Here is a 26,466-nt window from a genome sequence, read left to right as displayed (position 1 = left end):
CTTTTGTTATGCCTATGTACAGTATTCATCTACCTACGTTACCTACGTTATAATATTTATATACTCCTGGGTAACAAAATTAAACAATTGAATGGAAAATATGATATAGGTTCTTGCTATTATGGCAGGAGGATATAGCTCTCTGTGTGATGGCTTTGAAACAGGCTCAAGCTCATAGTCGTCATCACTCAGTGTTTCATATGTGCATATGATCATCGGTCGGTCCCGGTATCCTGCTGTTTGGATACCTTTGAGTCGATGTTGATGATGATGCCATCAGGCAAATATTGACGTACCACTCTCCAAGTGAATACAAATAGGGAACCCTAATTGAAATTGCAATCATGGACACGCACGAATCCTCTTTCTATACGATGTCTACATACCTTTCGAATCAAAAAAGGGTACAGTGGGCTTTATGAGGGGGAAGGAGGAAAGGGCAATCAGCTCCAGAACAAAACAGAACCTAACCGAATTGTTTGCATTATTTTCCAACAGTGTGTAGATGTAATGTTTGTTTGTTTGTGTATTTGTTTGTTTTAATACAAAAACATTTATGTATGTATATTTTCAGGTACCAGATATTCCTGCAAGTCAAACAGGATGTCCTTCAGGGCAGGTTGCCAGTATCATTCGAGTTGGCCGCTGAGCTTGGAGCGTTTGTTGTTCAATGTGAGTATAAATATATTCTCTTCTTTTCTGTTTTAATGAGAAGGACACACCGGAGGCGACGGCGGCGTTGGTGGTGGGAGTTTAAGGATTGATGGTTCGTAGGGATGTTGTGTGATTAGCTCATCTATCGTGTGAACTCATTATTGTAGTCATTTTCTTAAGAGATCTTACTTGCTTCACACAACATGCCTTGGCGCCGCCACCACAGAGCCGTCGTTATCCTTTCAGAATATAGGATCTTAGCTAAATATCCTTAAAAAAATATAAATATAGGTAATAAGACTTTGAATGGGCTTCTATGGATGTACGAGAGCATATACCTACTTCATTCAGGACCTGAGCTGAGCTCCCTCCTCTCATTGCTGGAGCGTTTCAAGTAGCTGAAGGTGCTTCATCGCCTCGATGACCCATTTCAATGAATTTCTACCTACATACATTCAATGTATATTCATAGCTATGTAGATATGTATAAACGATGAATCATGAATGAAAGAAATTGTTTCTTTGTTTTTATAATTCCTCTTTTTTCCTCCTTACTTCCTGTAGAATACGTAGGTCTATATGTTCTCATTTAAGTATATATATATAGTTGCATATTTATTTACTGACCAGGCCAGGCCAGTAGGCATTATTCAATTAATCCTTATATAGGGCAGTTGGGTGTAGAAACTCGAGTACAGTACTTGGTTACTAGTCCAAGCAGAAAATAATTTATTATGATTAAACAAGTGGGTGGGAAAAGTTTTCTATGTTGAGTTAAATAGAACGTGTTGAGTAAAATTGTTTTTCCTTTTTTATTTAAATAATTTGTAAATTTACAGTTTTAAACAAAAAGAGGGTGTTTGGTAACGAAAAGAGATTATAAATAGGTCTTTACAGGTGCACCTATCGAAAATGAGTAGTTTCTTAAATTACATAAAATGCTTAGATTTGTTTAAGTTAAGAATCAAATTTAATGTTTTGTTCTTAGTAGTAGTAAATAATTTGTATTTCCTTAATTTATATAATTATATAAAAACAGTTTTGCTGATTTTAAAATTAATTTGGCAATAATTAATATTTGTTGCCTTTCACGTTAAAAAAGGTTTAATAAATTGACATACATTAAAATAGTTTTGACCATTTTAACAATCTAGAAACTTGTTGCTAGTTAAATGATGGCTTCCGAAAAAATTGGTTCTTCTATTCCTTAAATATAGGACAAACTCCAACAAAGTGGTACCTCGATTGCGTTGAGGTTACACATCGTACATAATCCATTGATGCGATTTCGGAAAGCCCCTGCAACCCACTGCGTGCTTTGAGAATCTCTTTAAGAATCTCTTGTGGATTGGGGACCTTACAGTAATCATCAAGGAACGGCGACTGATGAGCCTTGCTTATGAATATACTCCAATGTTTTTCTATAAGCTTTCTTAGCAGGGCCTTTTGTGAGTTACTTAACTGCAATATATTAAGTATGGAAGGGTGTTAAATTTATGCTTCTGAAATAAAACACCATCCATTCGTTGGCCCAGCAGATGTTCTTTCTTCTGAAAGGTTTTTTAGGAAGTCTATTATTCGGTAGGTCTATGACTCTGGGTATCAATGACAAATTCAGTTTAAGGGTTGTTAGGATCGCTTTTAAAACACTCGTTTTTCTATGTAAGTGTAAAAGATGATTTGGTATGTTATTTGGAAGTAGAAAACTTTCCTTGTAGGCCCACACTAATGCACAGTACATACGCATAATTGATCTTGAAAGCGCATCATAGATTTTGAATTTAGCTGAATGTTGAATATTATTATTTTTTAAAAACTGAGACCATGTAGAATTTATATCATTTTTTGAAATACTTAGTCTATTATTAAGGTGTTTCGTACAAAATGTGGTTCACTTTAAAACACTCACCAAAACCATTTTTCTTGGGTTGCTCTCTGGTTTCCATTCCAAGAGATTAGTATTTCCATTTGGAGCAGAAGTTACTTAAACAATTTCTAAAAATTTGCAGTTAAGAAGAACTGTCAGAGAGTAATACAGTGTCATCAATATACAATAGAACTTTAATTCTTAGATCTTCAACAATCTTTCCCGTTTTGAGTTCGATGTATTAGTCCTTCAAAAATAGGATAAATAGAGTGAAGTTCGTAAAGTTATTAACTAACATATTACAAGTTTTATGTTTATTTAATTAATTATACACTTAAAAAAACTGATTATATTTTTATCAAAAATGTACTAAAAAGGAACTGGAGTTCAACCCTCACTGATAACTTGACATCCCATCTTTCGATTAATCTTGCTTAAAATTTTAATGATACTTTGTGTAAGAAAAATCATTTTAAATCAATATCTTTCTTTGTTCTTCAAATACCTTAGCCATTTCTTATCAGTTTTCAGTTGTTTCTGATACTTTCTTCTAAAAGTTGTGCGTTAAATTTTTCTAAAAAATTAACTTAATATTATCAATAATATTTTGCCTATGAAATGAAATAATGAAATATTTTCTTTTCAAAACCTATTTTTTTAACGAGATCCTTAGTCGAAAACCAATTTTTACTAATTTTCGTAGCATTTTTTAATTTTTTTATTCTTATATAAATAAATACAGATTGGATTTTTCTAAGAAAATTTAACACAAAATGAAATCATTTTGAAGTCAATGCCTTCATTTTCTTGAAAGATATCGTAAATCGAATATTTTTACCAATTTTTGAAAACAATATTTTCCATAAAATGAAATTAGTTTCGTTCATTGGTAAAAATGAGTTTTCACTGAAAATTTCGATAACAAAAATAAATTTAAAAATGAAACTATTTCATAATATGTAAAATATTTTTAGTAATTCTTACAAGTTAATTTTTTAGAAAAAATAAACTTAAAACATTTTATGTTATGAAAATTTTGTTAAAGTTTTATGCAAGACAAATCGACAGACTGGATGGGAAGTTATCAGTGCTGGTCGCATCTTATCCTCTATTTCGCTAGTTTTGCCGTTGTATGATGGTTTGTTTGTTGGACTGTGTTGCCAAAAGTTTTTTTTTCACGGGTCAAAGAGTAATTCTTGTCATGAAAAGTGCTTTCGATAATTAGCCGTTCGAACTCGGCCTGTGCACAGAAATGGTTGAGAGTTGCAAGTCACTAGACCCTAGTGCTAGTTGTATTGTGGAATTAAAAATTTTGACATTTCTCCACGTTTTAGGGTCCCTACAGTCGAAATAAAAGATTTTTAGAAAGATGTCTTTGCGTGCGTGTGTACGTACATATGTCCGTATGGACGTAATGTTTTTCGTCCTCTATAGCTCAAGAACCAGTAGAGATATCGACTTCAAATAAATTTTGCTATTCATAAAATTATGCAAAAAGTGGCAGAAAGGGCTCTCAAAAAAATTGCGTTGGCGGTTTTTTTACTATAACAATTTTAAAAAAGGTGAACATTTTTGTTAACCCTTAAAATCTAACGAACCAATAAGGTTAGACACTTGAATTACATTTTATATTATGTATTGTAACGCGATACCAAACAAATATATTCTTGGAAAAAAATCCAATAAACGGTTTTTTTATTAATCGAAAAAACTGAAAAAATATTTGTCACCCCGAAAATCTTAAGAACAAAAAATGATTTTATCACCAAAATAATTTTGTTTAACTAAAAAAATATTTTCAATATCTGGTAAAATTTTTAAAAAATTGAATTTTTTACAAAAAATAAAAACCTAAACAAAAAAATTAATAAAAGTTGATACAAATTTATTTTCGGCTCAAATTTCTTTCCAAACTTTGAGTTATCGGCTTACAACTACTTTTATCTTTTATGAATATTGCAATCAATATTCAGTTAAATTTTGAAAAACAAATCGAATTGACAGTTTTTTTTACAAAAAATAAAAACTTAGAAAAAAAAACAATACTAAAACTTGTTAAACATTTACTTTCGACTAAAATAGCATTTTAAAAATTAAAAATATTGTCTTCAAATTTTTATTTCACAGAAATCAAATTTTTTTCGATATTTAGTAGTTTTCTTTATAAAAATCCAACAGACAATTTTTTCATAAAAAAATGAAATCTACTAAGTACGCAAATTTGGTAAAAATTGGTGTTCGGTTCTTGATGTCTATCAAATTATTTGCATTCATCCAATTTATAAAAATTTAAGAAATGCTACAAAAATTGGTAAAACTAAAAATCTATTTAACAAAGTTAGATTTTCAAACTAAGCTATTGCTTGATATGAAAAATATTATTGGTAATTTAAAAATTTTTAAGAATAATTTAAGTGACAATTTTTTTAACCCAACACGAAAACCTAGAAACAAGATAAATGACAGACGGGAAGTTATCAATGTGTTCGCATCTCAGCCTCTTTTTTGTTTTTAAATTATCTCAGGAACTAATGAACGGGAATTTCAAAAAGGGTCTTATATTTTCTAAAAAGTATATAATTGCCAAACATTTTTCTTCAAAATTCAATACTCAAAAACAGGTCATCATTTGAAAAATAGAATGACATTTAAAATAATGAAGATAATAATTCTTTGAAGTTCTGTTTTTATATTTATAAGTTTAGGTACCATTATTACAAAATATGCATTTTTTTAAAAATAATGTGTTATGTTTGTACAAACTTATTTTATTCTATAATTTCTAATTTATTTTAATTTTACACTAATTTGTTTTTAATCTTTTTAAAAGATATTTATTTAAATTTCTTATTAATTTGTATTTATGTCAATTCATTTTCTTTAATTTGTTTACTTTTTTTTAAATTTTATTAAATTTACTCTCCTTAAGTTCATTCATGTTTGTTTACATTTTTTTTCCATTTTACTTTACTTTACTTTATTCTCTTCTTTTTGTATCATTGAATTTTGTATTTAAATAAATTTTATTTTATTTTATTCACTTTTATTTTGTTTGATGTTTTTTTAAATTTTCTTTTGTTTTTATCGAATTCGGGTTCCAATTAGATTTTTCTTTGTTTTATTTTTTTTAAATTATTGTATTCTGTTTTTTTTTTGTTTTCTTTCAATCCATGGTTCCTATTTGTTATTATTACGTTTTTTTTTGTTGCATGTTTTTTTGCTTAAATTTATTTTTATTTTCAACGTCTGATTTATTTCTATATGTTTCTGTGTATTGTTATTTCTTGTATATTGTTTTTTTTTTTTTTATTTTGATTTATTTTGGTAGTTTTTTATTATAATGTACTTTATTTTATTATATTCTATATTGTTTTATTCATTTTTGTTATTTTTGTAATTTTATTATTTTGTTTAATATATAATGGAAAAATTTAAATAAAACCTCTGTTTAAGCAATCAACTACTCAAAAAATTAATGTAGATCCTTTTTTTATTTTGATACTTTAAAATTTGTTTCTACAACACATCGATGGACTTTACCCCTATATAGATAAGTTTGAATATTAATTTTAATCTTTATATTTAAATTTCAAGATACACTTCATGCCTTTACTAAAACAACACAAAATTTTGTGTTTCATGCTCGTTCAAATTATCTTTAACAAAGGAATTTTAGTTTTTCTATAAATTTTACCAATAAGTATTGCTTGAGAATTCAATAATTCTTAAGACTGCAATTCTTTCACTTTTCAGTAAAACTGTTACATTATAGGTACACTAAAGATCTTTCCATGCTAAGGTTTTTTTGGCAAGTCTATCATTCCAAACTTTTATTTCTGAATATCCTGCAGTTTTTCAAATTAAATCATTATTCATGTTTCAATCTTCGAAGACTTTACGGTTGAATGACCTCAATAAAAAAGAACATGATATTTTGTCTTATTCATTGATTTACAATCGTTCAGACACCTTCCCATTTCAAACAATTTAAATAGTCAAAAACGATAGAGTAATAATTACAATCATCTGTTCACTGGTCAAAACATTAAAATTAATTTCATTTTTAAAAATAATAATAACTTAATTGAAGCCAGCGCTAGCTCACTAAAAAAAAGCATAGGGGTTTCCCAAACATATACATCATATAGACTCACATGAATCGTTATAAAATCACTATAGTCTAGCCTTGAATACAAAACACTCATAGTTATTACATCGTCCCGTCTACATCGTTAATTTCAAGTTTACGTTTAAATTTGTTTGACTGTTCAAATATATCAGACCAACGATAAAAACGGTGTGACGCGGTGGCAATGGCGGTGCTGTGCGGTGATGGTGGCGGCATACAGCATCACAACCTCACAGCACGCCACGCTACATAAAACCTTTTTCCGCCAAAAGTTTATAATACCAAATTAATTACCAAATGGTATTAAACGCATTCTATATAATTATCATAAATTTAATAAATCGGCAGTCGTTTTAAACTTCATTAAGCAAATTATTCATCCGCATCCGGAAAACCATTTACCCCGATTCCAAAGCTTCGTTTCAAGTATAGGCAGAGATGTAGGAGGATAATAAAGGTGGTACAGATATAAAATACAAGGTCTATCAGACAGAAGAAGGATATACCTACATAGGGAAGGGGAGGGTAGCATCATCATTCCATAAAATAATGAACATCAATTAAACAATTTTACACTAACTGTTTTTGTCTCTTTTGTTTCATTTCATATCTTTTTCAAAAAAATGTGAATCTGAATCCAAAATCACCACCAACTCTCACACACAGCTGAATTGGGCGATTATGATCCACGGCGACATTCGAAAGGATACGTCTCGGAGTTCCGGTTGCTGCCAAATCAAACTGGCGAACTGGAAACACGTGTTAGCGAATTACATCAACAATTAAAGGGCATGTCACCGGCAACGGCTGAAATCAACTACCTCGACAAAGTAAAATGGCACGACATGTATGGCGTTGATTTACATCCGGTTCTGGTAAGTGTAATAAATATCCTTTTTCTGTATCATTTTTATTTTTTGTCCTTGCTCCTGCTCCGTCATTGTTTTATATAAAATGTCACAGAGAAAATATGTTGGATTTTTGGAATTGAAAACTGGCCGTTTTGAGTTTTCGAGTTAAATGATGATGGATGGCAATTCCCGAAGTGATTGTTAAAATTGAATGAAATGAGAAATCCTTGCGTTACGATGATGATGGATTTCATCATCTTTACGATTTATATTTTATACTAGCGTTGCGTTGCGTCTCGTAGCGATGATGCTTGATGATTAAATAAGGACTAAGGACTTTTGTAATAATTTTCTGAGCAAAGCATCATCATCATCCTCAACGTCGTCGTCTTTTTCATGGAGAGGATGGGAAAGGGAATTGGAAGCTATGAAAAACAGTTTGCAAAGCAATAAAGTGAAGTTTTCATCGTTGTTGGAGATGGAGAATCGTTAAAAATTTATGATTTAGAATTTTAAATTCCCTTTAGAGAGCGAGACAGAGGATGTCGAAGAGGATTACCCTATATACTTATACCCTTTCCCATACCCATAACCAAGATGGACGCTGCGACTAATGAGCTCAAAGATGCGTAATAAAAATTTCTGGATGATAATCTTTTATGAAATACACTTCAAAACGGATTTTTCTGTTTCTTCTAAAAATAAAATAAAAGCAACAAAAACAGACAAAAATTATAATATTGTTGTTTTCTTGTTTCGCTGCTTCTTGCTTTGGTTGTTTAATTTTTTCTTAGCACTTATGCGCAGCGATATTATATTCCAGGAGGCTTTTAGGATAAACTTTATAGTTTTTTTTCGCTTATACAGTGAGAGAAAAATTTTGCATCATTCGGTGCTCAAAACTCTTGAGATTTTGCTGGTGACCTCTTTTATTAAAAGTTGTACTCGGGGTAATTCGCCATTAGTTATTCTTTAGTTAAGGCTAAAGAACATCCTTTTTTCAGAAATACTACAAAATTGATTGAGACTACAAAACTAGTGTTTCATTATGCATATGAGTAAGTTGAGGCGATTCATTTCAAAATCGGGGCTTTGCAGCTTTCTTGCAATGGGGCCTTCTTTTTTTTAGATTCCAAGGATGGACTAAGACAGAATCACCTTGCAACATAAAAAATCCAAATTTTTTACACAGAGAACGTATTTTTCAGGAAAAATATATTCAAAATTTCAAGTCAATCGATTAAATTTTTTCTTGGTTAGAAAACTTAAAAAATGAGGATTGTGATTTGTGAAGTCAGAAAGTGCGAATAATTTCGCAAAATTTTTTGTACTTTAATTTGAAAAACGAGCAAGCAAAAGGTTTTTCCGACCATAACCTTTTGGCAAATTATTTTAACTCCAAAATTTCTTCTTATCCAGGCGACAGCGGACGAATTCTCGAGATGAAATCAACGGTGGCGTCTACAGTTCCAGTAAGGTTGAACTACTTAGTGAACACCTTATAAGGCTTCTTTGACTTATTCGGAGCCCAGGCCTATAACTAGCGGTTTTATCCGGCTCCCCATCCTTGAAGTTATACTTAGGATCTGGCCCTCCAGGTTGGGGGTTGTGCCGTCGGGGTGACTTCCTGGCCAAGTAAAAGCTTTCATAGTTGCGAAGCACCAACAAGCCTCGGATACGGACGGATTTACTGTTGACAATAAACGCAAACGGAATCTTAGGTCCCTTAACAGACCACGTGCGGCCGAAGAATAAGCGGAGGCCCTAGACCGCTATAAAGCAGATATCACTGCCATCCAGGAAATACGATGGGATGGGCCGGGCAAAAAGAGGATGCAAAAGTGAGATATTTACTATGGTGACTGCTACCACGAAAACCATCAGCGCTTATTTGGATGCGGATGCGGCAAGAAAAGCAAGACGACAACACCAAAGATATGTTCTTCGAGCTCCTAGACAAAACATATGAGCAGTGCCCTAGCTACGATATTAAAATAGTGCTGAGAAATTTTAATGCCAAGCTAGGAAGCGAACACATCTTTGGTGGAATAATCGGGAAGAACAGCACGACAACACTTCCGACAACGGATTCAGGTTCATAGATTTTGCTGTGGGGCGAAACGTCATGGTAGCCAGTACGTGTTTTTTACACCTCAACATCCCCAAAGGTACTTGCACTTCTCCAGATCAATCTACCGTCAACCAGATTGACCACGCTTCCAGCATCATGGATGTACGAATTTTCCGAGGAGCTAACATCGACTCGGACCACTACTTCGTTGTAGCCAAGGTAGCACTTCGGATTTCCAGACCCAAGGCAAAACAATGAGGTGCTGGGAGAAGGTACAACGTCGAACGGCTACAATCGCCAGAGATCGACGAAATTCTTTTCCGGCCGAGTTACAAGTAACCTCTCTCGAAGTTCTCTGCCGCCAACACAATGTATCGAAAACCAGTGGCAACATTACCAAGATGCAATCAAAGAAGCTGCCTCTGATGTGCTGGGTTTCAAACAGCCACCAACAAGGAATCCCTGGTTTGATGAGGAATGTCGGCAGGCAAATGCAGCCAAACAACTGGCACGCAAAGCGGCTGCATAAAAGGACGAGAGCTGCTCATGAGCTCTATGAGCAGAAGAGGCGAGAGGAACGCCGACTTCTCAGATGGAAAAAAAGAGGGCATGAGAAGCGTGCGGTCGAAGATGTTGAGAGGTTTAAAAGCAGGAATGAAGTTCTAAAGTTTTATGAACAGGTGAAAACACAGGTACATAAACCTAGAACCGAAGGCCGCAAAGATGAAAGTGGAAACATCATTGTGGAACCGCAGTCAATGCTAAGGATATGGAAGGACTAGGATGATCCATTCAACATAGACGACGAAAGCCAACAATCCCGTTCTCCCGACTTAGACGATGAAAAGATTGCCATATCTAATCTGACATCTAATAAAGCCGCTGGAGCGGATGGCTTAAAATTAGTTGGTTAGGAGCATGCACCAACTTATCTGTAAGATATGGTCGGAAGAAAGCATGCCCCATGAATGGAACCTCAATGTTTGCCCGTGCCTGAAAAAAGGAGACCCTCTAAACTGCACCAACTATAGAGGAATCAGTCTACTTAACACCGCCTACAAAATCTTCTCTGCCGTAATATGTGAACGTCTAAAGCCCATCGTCAACAACCTGATAGGTCCTTATCAGTGTGGTTTTAGACCAGGAAAGTCCACAGTAGATCAAACATTCACATTACGGTAGATCCTGGAAAAAAACACATTAAATCGGCACAAACTATCTCCTCATCGATCTTAAGGCCGCAAAATACAGCGTCTACAGGGCAATCTTTATAAAGCCATGTTTAGTTTTGGCATCCCTGCCAAGCTCGTCTGTGTGTACAGGATGTCCATGGAGAATTCGCTGTGTTCCATAAAGGTTGGAAACAACTTTATAGAACCTTTCGGTGTCAAAAATGGCATTATACAAGTTGATGATCTGTCATGCGATTTAGTTAATGGATATTTTTTTTTAAATGCGGGATAAATTGTGTTAAAAGGTTTAGGCAACTGATAAACGAAACGTTGTGGGGGTTTCCAATAGATTTAAAAGTTTCTGTTGCAGTTCTATCGGCTAACAAAGCTATTGTTTTATCTAGTTATACTCAAGGTAAATAAAGGCGGCCATAGACGGTTATAATGGTAAAATAAATCCAGAAAACCGTTTGAAAAAGATCATAAACTTACAATATATTCCAAATTCAGGGAAACCATGCGTTTCTTTAGCCACAAAAACCTCCTAGATGCCTATAACTTATGGTATTTTCCTTGTTTGCATTTAGCAGATTTTATTAAGTCAACAAAATCTGATTAATTCTCTCATGACTCATGAAGCTCTAAGTGTTAAATGAGTTTAAAATTGTTAAAAAAAATTAATTTGATTGAAATCGTCTACTTTTGTCCATAAACAATACTTTACCTAATTTTTGACTTTATATAAAAGTAAAAGAGAGTGAAAACTTTAGATAAAACACTAGACGAATTTTGAATTTCAAGACTTAACTTTGAAACATTAGGTTGTTAATTACCTAGTTATTGAGTTTTATTTCACAATTATACAGAAGAATCAATTCTTTCTTATTTATGTCTTAACCTGGATTAAACGCTAGAAAACCCAATAGCCTAGTTGAGCTGGTGTCTTCTTACAAAAGTAAGAGAAATTAATTTTTCTAGCAATTCTTCTAACTGCTTTTAAAAACATGTCTTAGACAAAATTTTAAGGTAATTACACATTTTTATTTTTACACCTTAAGCGAGTTTTCGAGATTGTCGAAAGAAATTTTTCAAAAAGATTCAAAAATTTAGCACTTTCTGTTATAAAATAAAAATATTGAGTACGCAAGATACTACAAAACATTGATAAGCTCCTTATAGTCAGAAGTTGATGAACGGACCTGAAAGTAGGTATTTAAGATACAAAAGATACTTATACAAGAAGGGATCAGACCTTCTGTCCATTCATCATTTCAAGATTCATTTAGAGAGAAAAAAGAAACAAGTAAACGAAAGAAAAAAATTAAGTAATAAAAAGTCCTCCCCTCCTTAAAATTACTTAACTGAATTTACAACTCACAATTTCCGCCACACCACCGCCGCGCCGTTGTAACGGAGAACCTAAAAACAAGCAAATTCATCCTCATCATCCCCCAAATAAATATCTTCAACAAAAGTTTTCCAAAAACTAAGAGTGTATTCATTACGGACGCAACGCAACGCTGCTTTATACAAGAGTATATCGATCGAAGGCTGCCGTGAGACGCAGCAAAACACGTCTTAAGAACTGTCTTATCAAAAAGACTGTGAAACTCCTGAAAGACTCCTTTAAAACATATAGAAGACGAAAAAAAGCGGTTGATAACTTGGTGTTGGCAAAATTAACACCACATCATCGTTTTCTCTTCTTTTACATTTATTTTTGAAGCAATAATGACGAGCAGGATGTTATTGTTGGTCCTTTAGGATTTTTCTTTATTTTTTGTCTGCTTTTTTGAATGAAATCTAACTTTTCTTTTTTTTCTTTTCTTTATTCTTCTTTATTCACAGGGAGAAGACAGCGTTGAGTACTTTCTTGGACTTACACCGAGTGGCATAGTCGTCCTTAGGAACAAGACAACAGTGGCTCATTACTATTGGCCTCGAATAGCTAAAGTTTACTACAAAGGACGATATTTTATGCTGAGAATCTGCGATAAAAATGTAAATGTATACCATTATCCTTATAACAATATTTCTATACTACCTCTATGTCTACTTGTATATGTATACAATTCACGTCTATATCTATAGAAGGAGTATCCTTTTTTCGTTATTTAGTAGGTTTTCTTTTTGTTGCTTATGTACCTTCAGCTTATTTAACTTTTGTTGTGTTCTGTTGGGTTGATGTTTGGATTATTTTAATATTTTTGTCGTCAGGAGAATTCCTTAAGAATACACTTTCGTTTCGTTTTTAGCGACAAATTAGAAAGTTTTCGAAGCGAAACACGAGTAGGGTGGCAGAAGAAAATAACAAAACTCTAAAAGTATTTTTTTAAAAAAAGTAAGATGAGTGAACTTCTATTAGGTGTGTGTGTGTGTGTGTGTATTTTGTTTTAAGTATTTATGGGAATTTATCCAGAAATAATAGTTTATGAGGTTTGGTTTTTTTTTAACTGACTTGACTTAGATTTAATTACCATTAGAATTTATTTTTTAACATTTTCTATGAACGTTAATAAGGGCTTATGGAAGTCAGACTTACTTCTAAACTGTGTTTGCTTGTATAGCTCTTCATAGTTTCTAGAGCAACTCTTTTGCTCTAATGATTGTCAAGGATGATAGGCACAGGTATCATGTCGGGTCAGAAGGCCTTCAGACTTTCCAAATGAATGATTTCAGTGCCAAGTAGGTACATAACTTCTATAGTGGGATACATAAATTTATGCATTGCCAGTTTTATTGAAAGGACTTCAAATCTACAAATATTTCATTACAAAAAAAAGTAAGGTTTTGGAAAAAATATTTGTCAGTATTTTTATTATGTCAGTAGCAAAATTGTGTTAAGACCTAAAATTTGATTGCCCAGGAAATAAAAAGTTATGATAAAATAAGTACTCAAGAATCTGTTAAGCTATCTACTCGTATCTTCCAAAAACTTTCGAAAAGCACAGTTTGGCCTAAAATCAGTTGCTTTTGGCAATATGCATTACTCTAGCTATCTTCAATGACTTTAAGAAGGTTAAAATTGTAATGCTATAGTTAATAATATGAGTTAGTCAAGGTATTATGTGAGGCAAAAACGATTGATTAAAATATTCCTATACAATTAATTAATAAAATGGATTTGTTGTTGGAACTAGGCTCAGGCAAAAAGTCTTGAGTTTCAACAGTGTGAGCGAGCGCATCACGACAATCCGCGTCAAGGCTAAATTCGCCAACATAAGCCTTATATGCGCGCATGCCCCAACAGAGGAGAAAGATGAAGTCACCAAAGACATATTCTTCGAAATCTTGGACAAGACATATGAGCACTGCCCTGGCTACGACATTTAAATTGTCGTAGCAGATTTTAATGCCAAGGTAGGAAGAGAAGACATCTTTGGTGACATAATCGGGTGATACAGCCTACACGACACCACCTCCGACAACGGATTCAGGCTGGTCGATTTCGCTGCGGGGCGATACGTTCTGGTAGCTAGTACGCAGTTCACGCATCTCAATATCCACAAGGGGACATGGAAATCTCCTGATCAATCAACCGTCAACCAGATTGACCACATTGCGATCGACGCACGACACTTCTCCAGTATCCAGGATATCCGAACATTCCGAGAGGCCAACATTGACTCGGACCACTACCTCGTTGTAGCCAAGGTACGGCTACGGATATCCCGATCCAAGCCAAAACAAGGAAGTACTGTGAGAAGATTCGACGTTAGACGGCTACAATCGCAAGAGACCTCAACCAACTTGGCGTGTGAAAATGGAGACAGCTAGCTAGGGACCGAGCTGGCTGGAGACGCTTGTTGGTTGAGGCCCAGGTCCGCCCCGGACTGTAGCGCCACCTTAAGTAACTAATTAAGTATACAATTAATACCATCATTCATATTATGGTCTTCAATGCTGCTTTGAAGAAAAATAATATTGAGCACATCAGCTTCAATTTCTCTTTTATAAGAAACACTCATTGATAAAGAAATCCCTAACTGTCGTGAATTGTTCCAAAGCGTTTGGAGTTTCTAGCGACCATATTTTGTTCGATACTTTCTAAGAATTTCAATAAGAAACAGAACGAAATTTATTTACTTAGATTCAATAGGTTCGACGACCTCCCTAGTGAACCAAGGACAACTTTTGTTACGAACATTTACTGTTTTGTTTGGAAAATAATCAATAACTTCTTGGAAACAATTTAACTCAGCATCAGGGTCGGAAATAAAATATCAGTCATCATCATCAAGGTGATAGAAACATGACCCATGAAGATCAGCTAAGTTTATGGACCGAAAATCTTTGAAAGAGAATGACAGAGGGATAAAATTGAAAGAGAATGACAGAGGGATAAAATTATGTTTAAATTTTATATTGTATGTAAAATGTAGAAGATCATGATCAGAGTTAATCTCAAATTTTTAAAAAGTTATTTGAGTCGAAAATCAATTTTTACTATTATTATTTTTTTGTTTAGGTTTTTCACCTTTTTTTTAAACTGCTATGCAAAAAAACCGCACACGGAATCTCCTTGAGAGCCCTTTCTGCTTCTTGCTGGCTTATTTTCTGTATAACAAAATTTATTTGAAGTCGATATCTCTTCTGGTTCTTGAGCTATAGCAGTTTGAAAAAAAGGTGAACATTTTGGTTAACCCTAAATATCTTACGAACCAAAAACGCTAAAGACTTGAATTGAATTTTATATAATATATTGTAACGTGATACCAAACAGGTATATTTTTTGAAAAAAATCCATTTAACGATTTTTTATAAATCAAAAAAACTGTAAAAAAAATTTGTCACCCCCAAAATTTTACGACTAAAATATGATTTCATCATGGTTTCAAGAATAATTTTTTTTAAATCCGATAAAATTTTGATAAAAATCAAATTGATAGTTTTCATACAAAAAATTAAAAACCAAAAAAATATTAACAAAAGTTGGTAAAAAATGATTTTCGACTCAAATATCTTTTCCAAAATTGGAGATTATAGCTTCTAATTAATTTTATCTTATAAGAAATATTGTTTTCAACATAAGGACACATTTTGAGAAAAATCGAATTGACAGTTTTTTTACAAAAAAAAAAAATCTTAAAAAAAAAATTAATAAAAGTTATTAAAAAGTGATTTTCGACTCAAATATCTTTTCAAATATTGTAGATATTGGCTATAAACTACTTTTATCTTTTAAAAATAATTGTTGTCAACATTCAGTAAAATTTTGAAAAAAATCGAATGGACAGTTTTTTTTACAAAAAATAAAACTCTAAAAAAAAACAATACTAAAACTTGGTAAAAATTTACTTTCGGCTCAAATAGCTTTTCAAAAATTAAAAATTTGAATCAAAAATCAATTTTTACTAATTTTTGTTAAATTTTTGTTTAAGTTTTTATTTGTTTTAAGAAAACTGTTAATTCCATTTTTGAAAAGATATTTGAGTCGAAAATTATTTTTAACTAACTTTTGTTAATTTTTTTTTTTCGGTTTTTATTTTTTGTAAAAAAACTGGCAATTCGACTTTTTTCAACATTTTTTAGAATGCTGAAAACAATATTTTTTGAAAGATAAAAGTGAATTAAAGAAAATATCTTAAGTTTTTGAAAAGATATTTGAATCGATATTCAATTTTTACCAACTTTGAGCAATGTTTTTTTTAGATTTTTATTTTTTATAAAAAAAAAAAACTTTCAATTCTTTGTTGCACAAAATTGTTGCGTAAAATTTTGGTTGTGACAATTTTTTTTCTTCAGTTTTGTTTTTATTTATAAAAAAAAAACCGTTAAATGGATTTTTTTCAAAAAAAAATCTTTTTTTCATATCACGTTACAATATATTATATACAATTTAATTCAAGTCTATATCGTATTTGGTTCGTAAGATATTTAGGGTTAACCAAAATTTTCACCTTATTTTCAAACTGCTATGGTAAAAAAAAACCACTCACGCCATTTTCTTGAGAGCCCTTTCTGCATTTTTCTGCCTTATTATCTGTATAACAAAATTTATTTGAAATCGATATCTCTTCTGGTTCTTGAGCTATGGACGACGAAGAAAACGTCACGAACGTACACACGCACGCACAGACATCTTTCTAAAAATCTTTTATTTCGACTCTAGGGACCTTGAAACTTCGAGAAATGTCAAAATTTTCAATTTGACAAATCGGACCCAATACAATAACTTCCTATAGGAAGTTAAAATAGGTAGGGAGTTATCAACCTTATTTAGTGTTTTAGCAACATTTTAAGGAAGGTGGAATGTGGTAGGTAGGTTAAAAGTGCAAAATTGATTTGTAGGAAATCTATTAGATTCCATATTTTTTGTTTACTAACTAACATAACATGACATTAAATTAAAAACGGTTGTGAAAACTTTATAAAATGCAATTTAAACTGAGACTAACAACAGAAAGCTTAAGACACATTATTTGTTTAGAGCTTTGAAATAATATTTTGTTGTGGGAGTTTTCGCAAGGGTAGTAAATACCCATTTCCTATTAGATAAATGTCTTGGCCACATATTTTAATATAATTAAATCTTTTGAATTTTTGTAATCCCTGCCTTAAGATGAAAGTTTTCTGAAAACCTAGCCTTGCCCTAAAAAAAAAAGAAGAAGAAATAATTGATTGCATTTAAAATTCAAAGACAAGCGATGCATTCAGAATGCAAACAGAGCACTATCATCGAATAATTTGTATTTATTAGAAAAAAATGTTAAATCATTTCCATCTGCATATTCCAAAAAAACCCTTTATTTTCTTATTTAATATTCTTTTTGAAAACCATACAAATTGTTTAATCATCATTTCGGTAAAATGCAGCTATCAAAAATGTAGGAACGCAGTCGCGTCGTTACAAAAGAATGTTAGTACATTGTTCCAGAAACTTGATTCTTTGTAAAATTTGTATTCCTTAAGCTTCGTCTACACTTAATACAGAGAAGGTATGTCGGTAGGTAAGTTACCTAACCTACCTTTGCTGAGCACAAAGTTAAGTCAGGACCAGGAGTGTATATAGTGAAAAAGATTGCTGCAATCTCTCAAAGAATTCTGACAATATACCAAAAATAAAAAAAAAGAAAAGTGGAAAAACTCATCATCTTCTTCTTCTTCTTCTCTATCAGAATTTTCCTCCTTTTTTCGTTTTGGCGTTTTTTAATTTTGTCTTTCTTTTTTTTTTCTTTTACATTTCGCAGAATGAATTAAGCACGTACGGCTTCGAGACACCAAGGAAGTCAGCATGCAAACACCTTTGGCGGTGTTGCGTGGAGCATCATGCATTCTTCCGCTTGGTGAGGGTTGCACCAATTCAGTCATCATCGCAATCATCGGAACTGTTCACACTTGGATCACGTTTCCGCTACAGGTAAGGCACACAGAGTTTGGAGTTAGAATATAGTTGTTGTTGTACTTGTTTGATAAAGGTAACATCAGCACCTTTATAAGGGTGCGGAGCGGCGGTTCGGCGGGCGATGGTTATATGGCGTCAAATGTAACAAAGTAAGAATATTGCATCTTATTTTAAATTGGTATAACGTAGCGATGGTGAAATGAACTCATTGCGTTGACGGTGAGAAGTTACGTGGGATGTTACGAATTACAATGAAATGATATAAAAGCGAAATGCAATTTTGATTTCAAATCGATGTTTTTGATGAAAGGACATTCTTTCTTTTTTTTGTCGATTCTAACGAGTTTTATGAGCTTTCTGACGCTATGACGCGATGGAAACGAATTTTGCATTAAACCTAGATTGACAGAATGTGTGTTATTTGTATGATCTATCGGAGGTAGGGTTCAATATTGTGATTCCCGTGATTTTCCTATTTTAAATTAGCTTTATACTGATGCAATTGCTTAGTCAATATTATAAGATAACTTTCCTTATGCAGTGAGACCCGCTTAAGGCTTTGGCTGATGTTAAGAATGCGTCGTCACACAAATTGCTGTGGGAAATCTCTATGTTGTTTTTTTAACTTCAAAACTCTCCCCAAATATTAAACTGTTTGAATAACGAGTAAGAACCAATTACATTATTATTCTGTGTAGGTTAATTTCAATACACTCCATACATTTTAAGTTAAAGTTAATTCAAGAGGGCTTTACTACTCAACTGCTTTATTAGCCTTAAGAAACAGCAAGAGTAATTCTTTGTTTGATCTCAGAGTGTTCTGTGTTCAAAAAGGAGCCTAGGTAAACAAAGTCCTTAACTACCTCTAAGTAACTGTCCATGGTGAAGTTTTGACCGAGATGTCAGTGATGTAGGTTCATCTAAATCCCATTCTTCGCTAAACCCATTTTTGCTTCTTTTGCCTTAATGCTCACAAAAGCCTCACTGACATTACGCTGAGTTCTTTCGATTATGTTAATGTCATCAGCGTATGCTAATAATTGGAGAGACTTTTAATAGAAAACCACTTTGGTGTTGATGTGGAAGCTCTGCACTATTCTTTCAAGTACGATGTTAAAGAAATCGAATGACAGCTCATCACCCTGTCTAAAACCTTTTTTGAGATGGAAAGGTTCTGTTAAGTCCATGGTTATCCTGACCAAACGGACGAGTTCGGTGAGAATGCCAAAATTATAAATTGCTCTATACAGTTAGTTCCTGTAGATCCTGTCATGTGCGGCCTCTAAATCGACGTTTGACGTTCTTGGGTTTTTTTCACCAAGACCTGCTGTAATGTCAATATTTGACTGTGTACTTTCCTGGTCTAAAACCACAATGATAGGGATGACAATGGGCTTTAGACTTTTAGAAAAGATTTGCGATGTTAAATAGACTTAGGCCTCTAGGGTTGGCCCAGTTTAGAGGATCTCATTTTTCAGTATCGGGCAAACAATACTGAAGTTCCATTCATTGGACATGCTTTCTTCCGACCATATCTTACAGATAAGTTGGTGCATGGTGCATTTCAGCTATCTACTTATCGGCTTTGTAAGACTTCAGGATAGATATGACAATCTTTACTTCGTCTAAGTCGTGAAGACGGGATTGTTGCCTTTCGTCGTCTATATTGAATGGACCGTCCTGCCTGAGAGCGAAATTTGGTTCGTCGTCGCCGTTATACAGTCTACAGAAAAGCTAGTTCCATATCCTCAGCATTGACTGTGGTTCCTTTAAGCTGATTTCACCTGATGTGTACTTGTGAATTTAGTTTCACCTGCTGATAGAACTTTCGACTTCATTTCTGTTTTGAACCTCTCAACATCTCGACCTCACGCTTCTCATGCCCTCTTCTTTTTTCTTAAGGGAAGTATTACGGTGTTACTATCTCTCTTCTGGTGATTAGTGGTAATAAAACCCGTTCAACTTAAATAAAACTTACATTTTAAATATTTTTTCACAGCTTCTTTACTTACATACCCAAGGTAGCCCTACAGTCCGGGGCGGACCTGAGCCTCAAACAACATGCGTCTCCAGCTAGCTCGTCTAGCTATCTGTCTTCAGTTTCGCACGCCAAGATGGTTTAGGTCTACATCCACCTGAGTCGTGGACTTCCTCTACTGCACCGTCACTCGGGATTAGATTCGAACACCTTCCGGGCTGGAGCGTAGATGTTCATTCGCTCATGGTGATTTAAGATGCTCAAGAGAGAACTTCACTCCTCAATTGGCTTCTAAGTCCAAAGAAGTAACGATTTGCAAGAGTTATTCTTCCTTTGGAAGATGCCTCTAGTGTTGAACGATTAGTTTTGCACAATTCTTTCCAGAACGGTGTTGAAGATTCACATGACAATGAATCGCCTTGTCTAAAACCTTTTTTGACATCAAATGCATCGGTGAGATCTTTTCCGACCTTGATAGAGCAGCGTGCATTCTCCATCGTCATTCTGCACAAATGGATAAGTTTGACAGGGATACAAAACTAGACATTGCTCGGTAGAGCTCTTCCCTATGGATGCTGTGATACGCGGCTTTAAAATCGATAAAGAGATTGTGGGTATCGATATGAACCTCCTGAGTTTTTTCCAAGATCTGCCGTAGTGTGAATATTTTGTCGATAGTGGACTTTCCTGGTCTGAGGCCACACTGATAAGAACCAATCAGGTGGTTGACGAACGGCTTCAGACGTTCACATAATACGGCAGAGAGGATCTTATATGCAATATTAAGGAGACTGATGCCTCTGTAGTTGGCGCAATTCAGAGGATCTCCTTCCTCATGTATCAGGCAAACTATGCTGAGATTCCACTCATCGGGCATGCTTTTCACAGCTTCACTTCAAATAAAATCCACGCAAAGAAGACACCAATTATGTTTAAAAATCCTAGTATCTGAAACAAATGTCTCTGAGAAGTTTTTACTCATAACTTAGATATTCCCGATTTATTAGACCTTGCTTGGGTAAAAACCCGGACAACTCAAGCACTTACATTTTTATAATAGAAAAACGAAAGTATCCAAGGCGTGTGGTGGGTTGTATTAAGTTTTATTTTGGTAAAATTAGTTTTGAGGGTATTATTACTCTATACCTTCCATCACAATAATAGTTTTTAATTTTGGTGGGGGTAATACCCTCTTAAGTAGAAATGAGAAGGTTTTCATTCAATTTGCCATTCCGTAGAATGCGAGTATCGTTAAATTAAAAGCATGAGTATTTCTCATTTTAAAAGGGTGTTCTTAAATACGGTGAAGCCTTAAAGCTTTGGAAACTTGAACAGAAGTGTCAATAAACTTCCTACTATTGTCTTGGCCTAGAGGTATGGCAATTCGAAAATAACTTCGTTTAAATCCATTTTTACTTGCATTTTATAAGCCGTGATAAGTTTCAAAACGTTTTGCTGAAAAATCAATAAGTACTTTTTTTGACAACACACTTAGAAACTAAAGAGTAATAGTCGTAAAAGGGAAGAGTTTAAAAAAAAAAAATTAGGTGGCTCAACGGTCCGTTGAGAACTAGGGCCTAGTTATTTGCAAGTCTCAAGTGTTCAAGTACTGGTATCATTGATGGAGGAGACCTACAGTTTTAAGCTGAATCCAAATTGACAATTTTAGAAAGCACTTTTTATGACAATAATTACTCTTGGAGAATTTGTCAATTCATCGCAAGAGGTTGTACCTGTGAAAAATCTTAAGATGGCTTAGGAAGGGATCAAACCCAAGACCTCTGGCGTGACAGTCAAACGCACTAACCATCATGCCACGGGTACCAAGGTTAGGAGAAAGGTTTTGCTTCGACATCACTAAGAGTGTTGTTGTGTGTAAAGTAAGCTATGGGAAAAAGAAAGGTCCTACGTGTCAACCTTGGGGAACGCCAGATATAACAAGAATACAGTAGAAAAGATTTCATCTGAAGCTACACGTGGATATCCAAGAAAGAAAACATCTATTTCAACAAAACTGCTTACGAAGCCAAGAGTAAATAGCTTTAAGCCTTGATATATTCAACTTCGCTTGTATCAATGTCAATTGTTTGACGAAGAAATGGTCCAAAATAAAAACTATGCAGATATTCAAAACATCTAGAATCTAGAATAGATTATCATGATGTGTGTTTATTTCCTTTATTCTTCAAAATTAGACTAGCGATATTTCCATGGGCTTATTTTCCCTTATATTTTTCAGTTAAAAGAAAACAATAGCCCTATGACGAAATTTAATTCATAGAAATTGTAACCGCATCAAAGCTCAAAAAGTCTTAATGACGTTAACCAGAGCTTCCCTTCTTGTCCTTCAAGCCTCTTTCATTATATTATGTTAAAAAACAAAGTCGTATACCCACTTGTTTTTTAAATTCAATTTGTAGGGGTCTTCAACTTTTCATGTAGGTGCATATTTTCCTTCAGTTCATAGGAGGGATACAAAAATCATCCAAATGAAAAGACAATCTTTATAAAGGAACCCACAATAAAGTCACCCTGATGAAAAATATACCTGCACAATGATATTGCGACCAAATACTTGTGGCCCAGGAGGATATTCCTTAAAATCCCAAGCAAATACCTTCCTCCGAACCATTGCATTGCATTGCATTGCAAACAAATTCAATGCGCTCCCAATTCAAAGCATTCAACCAAAAATTCTAACAAACAAAATTCCGCTTTTCTGCATTTGAAATTTTAAACATAACCCATCACCAGCGCCTGATCGCCAAAACTTTCCTTTCGCTAAAACCTCCCAACCAAAAGAAGGACTTTGCGCCGCATTAGCATTGGATCGGTGGCGTTAGACCGTTGTCCTTGCCGTTGTCGTCATCGTCATCGCCTGCGGTGTCGGTGTTTGGTATAGCCTTGCCATACCCAACCTCTGATTCCTCAACACACCGTGTGCGGCGGCGATGACGGTGACGGTAACGGTGGCGGCACAAAATGCAAATTCAATTGAAAGCCCCCTTGGAATGCGGGATCGGGAGCTGCACAAGTTCCAAGTATTATAATAGTGAAGGAGCAGCTTAGAGAACCGAGCCGCACACGAACCAAACCATATGGCCTGCAGCAGCAGCAGCAGCTGAACCACCTCCATCGCAGCAACAGCAGCAGCGGCTCCATTCATTCATTCCAAATGCAACTGTTTCGCATTCACCGCAGCCCATCAGCCACAAATCAAATTTTCTATTCCATGGAGTTTTCTTGATCCACCTTTTATGTATGCATCTACCTATGTCTGGAGTTGGAGCTAGAGCTGGAGCTGGAACTGAAGCCCAACCCTTAGTCTTCCCCCAAAACAACGGACAATCCGAGTATTCATGTTGTGTCGGCATCAGCCAGCGCAGCGTCGTCGTCGAGTCGGCATCATGGGTAACAGGTTAAGACTCTATAGGTAGGTCCTCTACGCTGCGCTTTATGTGATTCCCAAGATGACTACAGCAAACCTATGGAGTGCTGCATTGGAAGGGGGACATGCTACGCTGCTCTGCGTTTTTGTTTGTCCAATTCACGTCTCATGTTGTCGTCGACAAGCGACGAACTATACGACGACGACGACGACGACTTTGTCTTCGGGAGCGTTATTAAAAATGAATTATTCATGCCTTCACACCTTAAGTTATGTCCTTGTTCTCTTCATTGTCGTTGTCAGGGTTTCTTTATATTTTAGTTTTATTTTTTGTTTGAGGAATAATTGTTCTAAAAGTACCTAGACCCGTCCATCACTAAAAGTGAGATGGTTTTCTGGCTTTATAGTGCATTTTGTAAGCACTTGCAACGCTCCATGGTAATGGTATTTAGTTGCATTAAAGTCAGGGTTGGACAAATAAAATAAAAAAATATAGGCGCTCTATCGTCTTTTTGTAAATATGTGTTGAGGTTTTCCATTTGTTCGGTTTTCCTTAAGCGGGTACTTCATTTCTTGCCTTAAAAACTTGAGATAAAAATGTTTGGAGTAAGAGGGTATTTTTCTAAATTCGATTATGCTAGTTTTCCAAAGTTGAGTAATTAGAAGTTCTCGAGAATGAGAAAGTGTTTTTTGATAAACAGGTTTTCTTCTAAGCGGGTTTCTCTTAAAGCAGTTCTATTATATATGCTTTTAAGCTAACTGAAAAGGTTCTTTCAAACCAGCTTTACCCTTTACCTGTTTTTTCACCTAAGGAACTGAAGATAAGAAGGTGAATCTTCTTTTGTTTTAATAAATAGGGTCCCGCGAGTGTATTTCTCTTAATTGGGTTTAATTCTCCTTCTTTTTTTACCTTAAAGCTGTTGGGTACAAAAATTGATTTTAATACAGCCAAGTTTTTCCTTAAAACGGGTTTGAATCTACTTTATTTATTACTTACAATTATTTTGGGATGATAAAATTAGTTCAGTTAAACGGGTCTTTCCCCAACATTGTTCAACTGAAAGTATTTGAGACAAGTGAAATTTTCCTTTAAGCGCGTTATACCCTTAAGTTATGTCCCTGTGAGTGGATTTTTCTTTTAAATTCATTTGTTCACTTAAGCGGGTTTTTTACCAGAAAAGTGTATAACTGAACATAAAAGCTTTAGAAAAGTAAAAATTTCCGTTAAGCTAGTTTTTTCTGAATAACTAGACTTTCTTTCTAAGGGGAATTTCCTTGAATGATTTTCATTATAAATCTTTTTGTGCCCAAAGTAATAAGGATAAACGGATATTTCTTTAAACTGTTCCTTAACTAAGCTATACTTTTCTTTAAACAATTTTTGTTTGTCTTTTTTATATGTTTTAAGGAATGGCAAGTAATTCCAATAAGAAAGTTTAACCAAAACTCTCATTTTACAGCACTGTTTTTTTTTTTTAAGGAGATTTTCTCTAAGCGGGTATTATGCTACTTGATACCTTGCCAAGAGAATTAAAATAAATTATGTGCAACAGTCCTTTGAAAACTAGGGACTTACTACTCTCAACAATTCCTGTGTGCGAGTAATGTTGTCGAGGAGGAGGGGACCTACAGCTTTTAAGCCGATTCCAAATGGTTTATTAGCTTTGAGGATTTGTCAATTACTTGCAAGAGGCAATACCCGTTAAAAAACTTAAGATTGCACAGTCAGGGTATGAACCCAAGACCTCTGGCATGACCGTTCAACTCACTTACGATCTCGGCGCGGGTACTTCGCCCAAGAAAACTGGTAATGACAAAAGTTCAATTGAAGTTTTTTTTCATAAAGTTCTTTAATCAAACTAATTTGTTGGCTAAATGCAAAAAAAAATGGGGTGATGCAACAGTCCGTTGAGAACTAGAGCCTAACGACTCTCAACCATTCCTGTGTAAAAGTAATGTTGTCAGGAATGGAGGGGACCTACAATTTTAAGTCAAATCCGAACGGATAATTTGAGATAACACTTTTCTTGATAACAATTATTACCTTTGGAGGTTTTGTCAATTCGTCGCAGGAGGCAATACCCGTAAAAAAAACTTTAGATGGCACAGGTAGGGATCGAACCCAAGACCTCTGGCATAACAGGCCAACGCACTAACCATCATGCCACGGGCATTAAAAACTAATTTATTGGGTTTAATTAGTCACACATAAAATAATTCCAATAATTCCTTGAGTGAATTTTTCCCCTAAACGTGTTGTTTTGCAAATGCCGTCTTATTTAAAACTTTTCGAGAATGAAATTAAAGAAATGAACCTATAGTACTAGTGGTTAAGAAAATTTGGGTTAACTGCATCATGGGTCTTCTTGAACGAGTTTTATTGTAATCTTTTCTTGATTAAAGCAATCATTTATACAAAAAGGAGTGTTTCAGATAAAAGGGTATCTACTCAAACAACATTTACTTGTACTGAGATTATCATAAACCTGTTTTGTCCGTATGTCAATACGAGGGAAGTATAATATGAGAAGTGGGTATTTCCTTAAAGGGGCTTGATTCCTTTGAGTCTCTTTTAATCGGGTTCCTTTCAAGTGGGTATTTTCCTAAGCCTTTATTTTCTCTTAAGAGGAATTGATTTAAATTCGTGCCTTTTTGTTAAATGATCACGAAGCTGAAAAATGTTTGAGATAAGTGGTTTTTTCTTTCAAGGGTGTTCCAAGCGGTGTTTTCCCCTAAACAAGTTTCTATCAATTGAATTTTCCTAAGCGGTTTTTAATGTTTTCTTTTTGCATAAAAGTAATGAAAGTTTAAATAATTTATATTTGAAATGATCTGGTTTCTCCCTTAAGTGGGTTTTTCCGTAGTGGTTTTCACCTTTAATCGGATTTCATTGTGCTTCTTCTCTTAACTCCTTACTCATCCGTAAATAGAAAATTGTTCACAAGATTACCATCATTGCAGAAAAACTCATCCCCGAACGCACAACGGTGTATTATCTTTGCGATATTTTA

The 26,466-nt window shown here is 34.2% G+C and overlaps 1 protein-coding gene across 5 annotated transcripts in view; it reads left to right on the top strand.

Moving 5' to 3' along the window:
* Positions 1-26,466, top strand: part of LOC129953938 (band 4.1-like protein 4) — a 399,888-nt gene that overhangs the window by 302,696 nt on the left and 70,726 nt on the right. For all 5 annotated transcript variants that reach the window (XM_056067492.1, XM_056067491.1, XM_056067490.1 and 2 more), the window contains 4 exons: positions 575-672; positions 7,317-7,525; positions 12,593-12,745; positions 17,935-18,104. In XM_056067492.1, coding sequence (XP_055923467.1) covers positions 575-672; positions 7,317-7,525; positions 12,593-12,745; positions 17,935-18,104 — 630 coding nt within the window. The remainder of the gene's footprint in view (positions 1-574; positions 673-7,316; positions 7,526-12,592; positions 12,746-17,934; positions 18,105-26,466) is intronic.

This window comes from Eupeodes corollae, chromosome 1 (genome assembly GCF_945859685.1).
Source record: "Eupeodes corollae chromosome 1, idEupCoro1.1, whole genome shotgun sequence".
Lineage (NCBI taxonomy): Eukaryota > Metazoa > Arthropoda > Insecta > Diptera > Syrphidae > Eupeodes > Eupeodes corollae.
The sequence above is the reverse complement of the archived record's forward strand: the minus strand, read 5'-3'. Positions and strand labels throughout refer to the sequence as shown.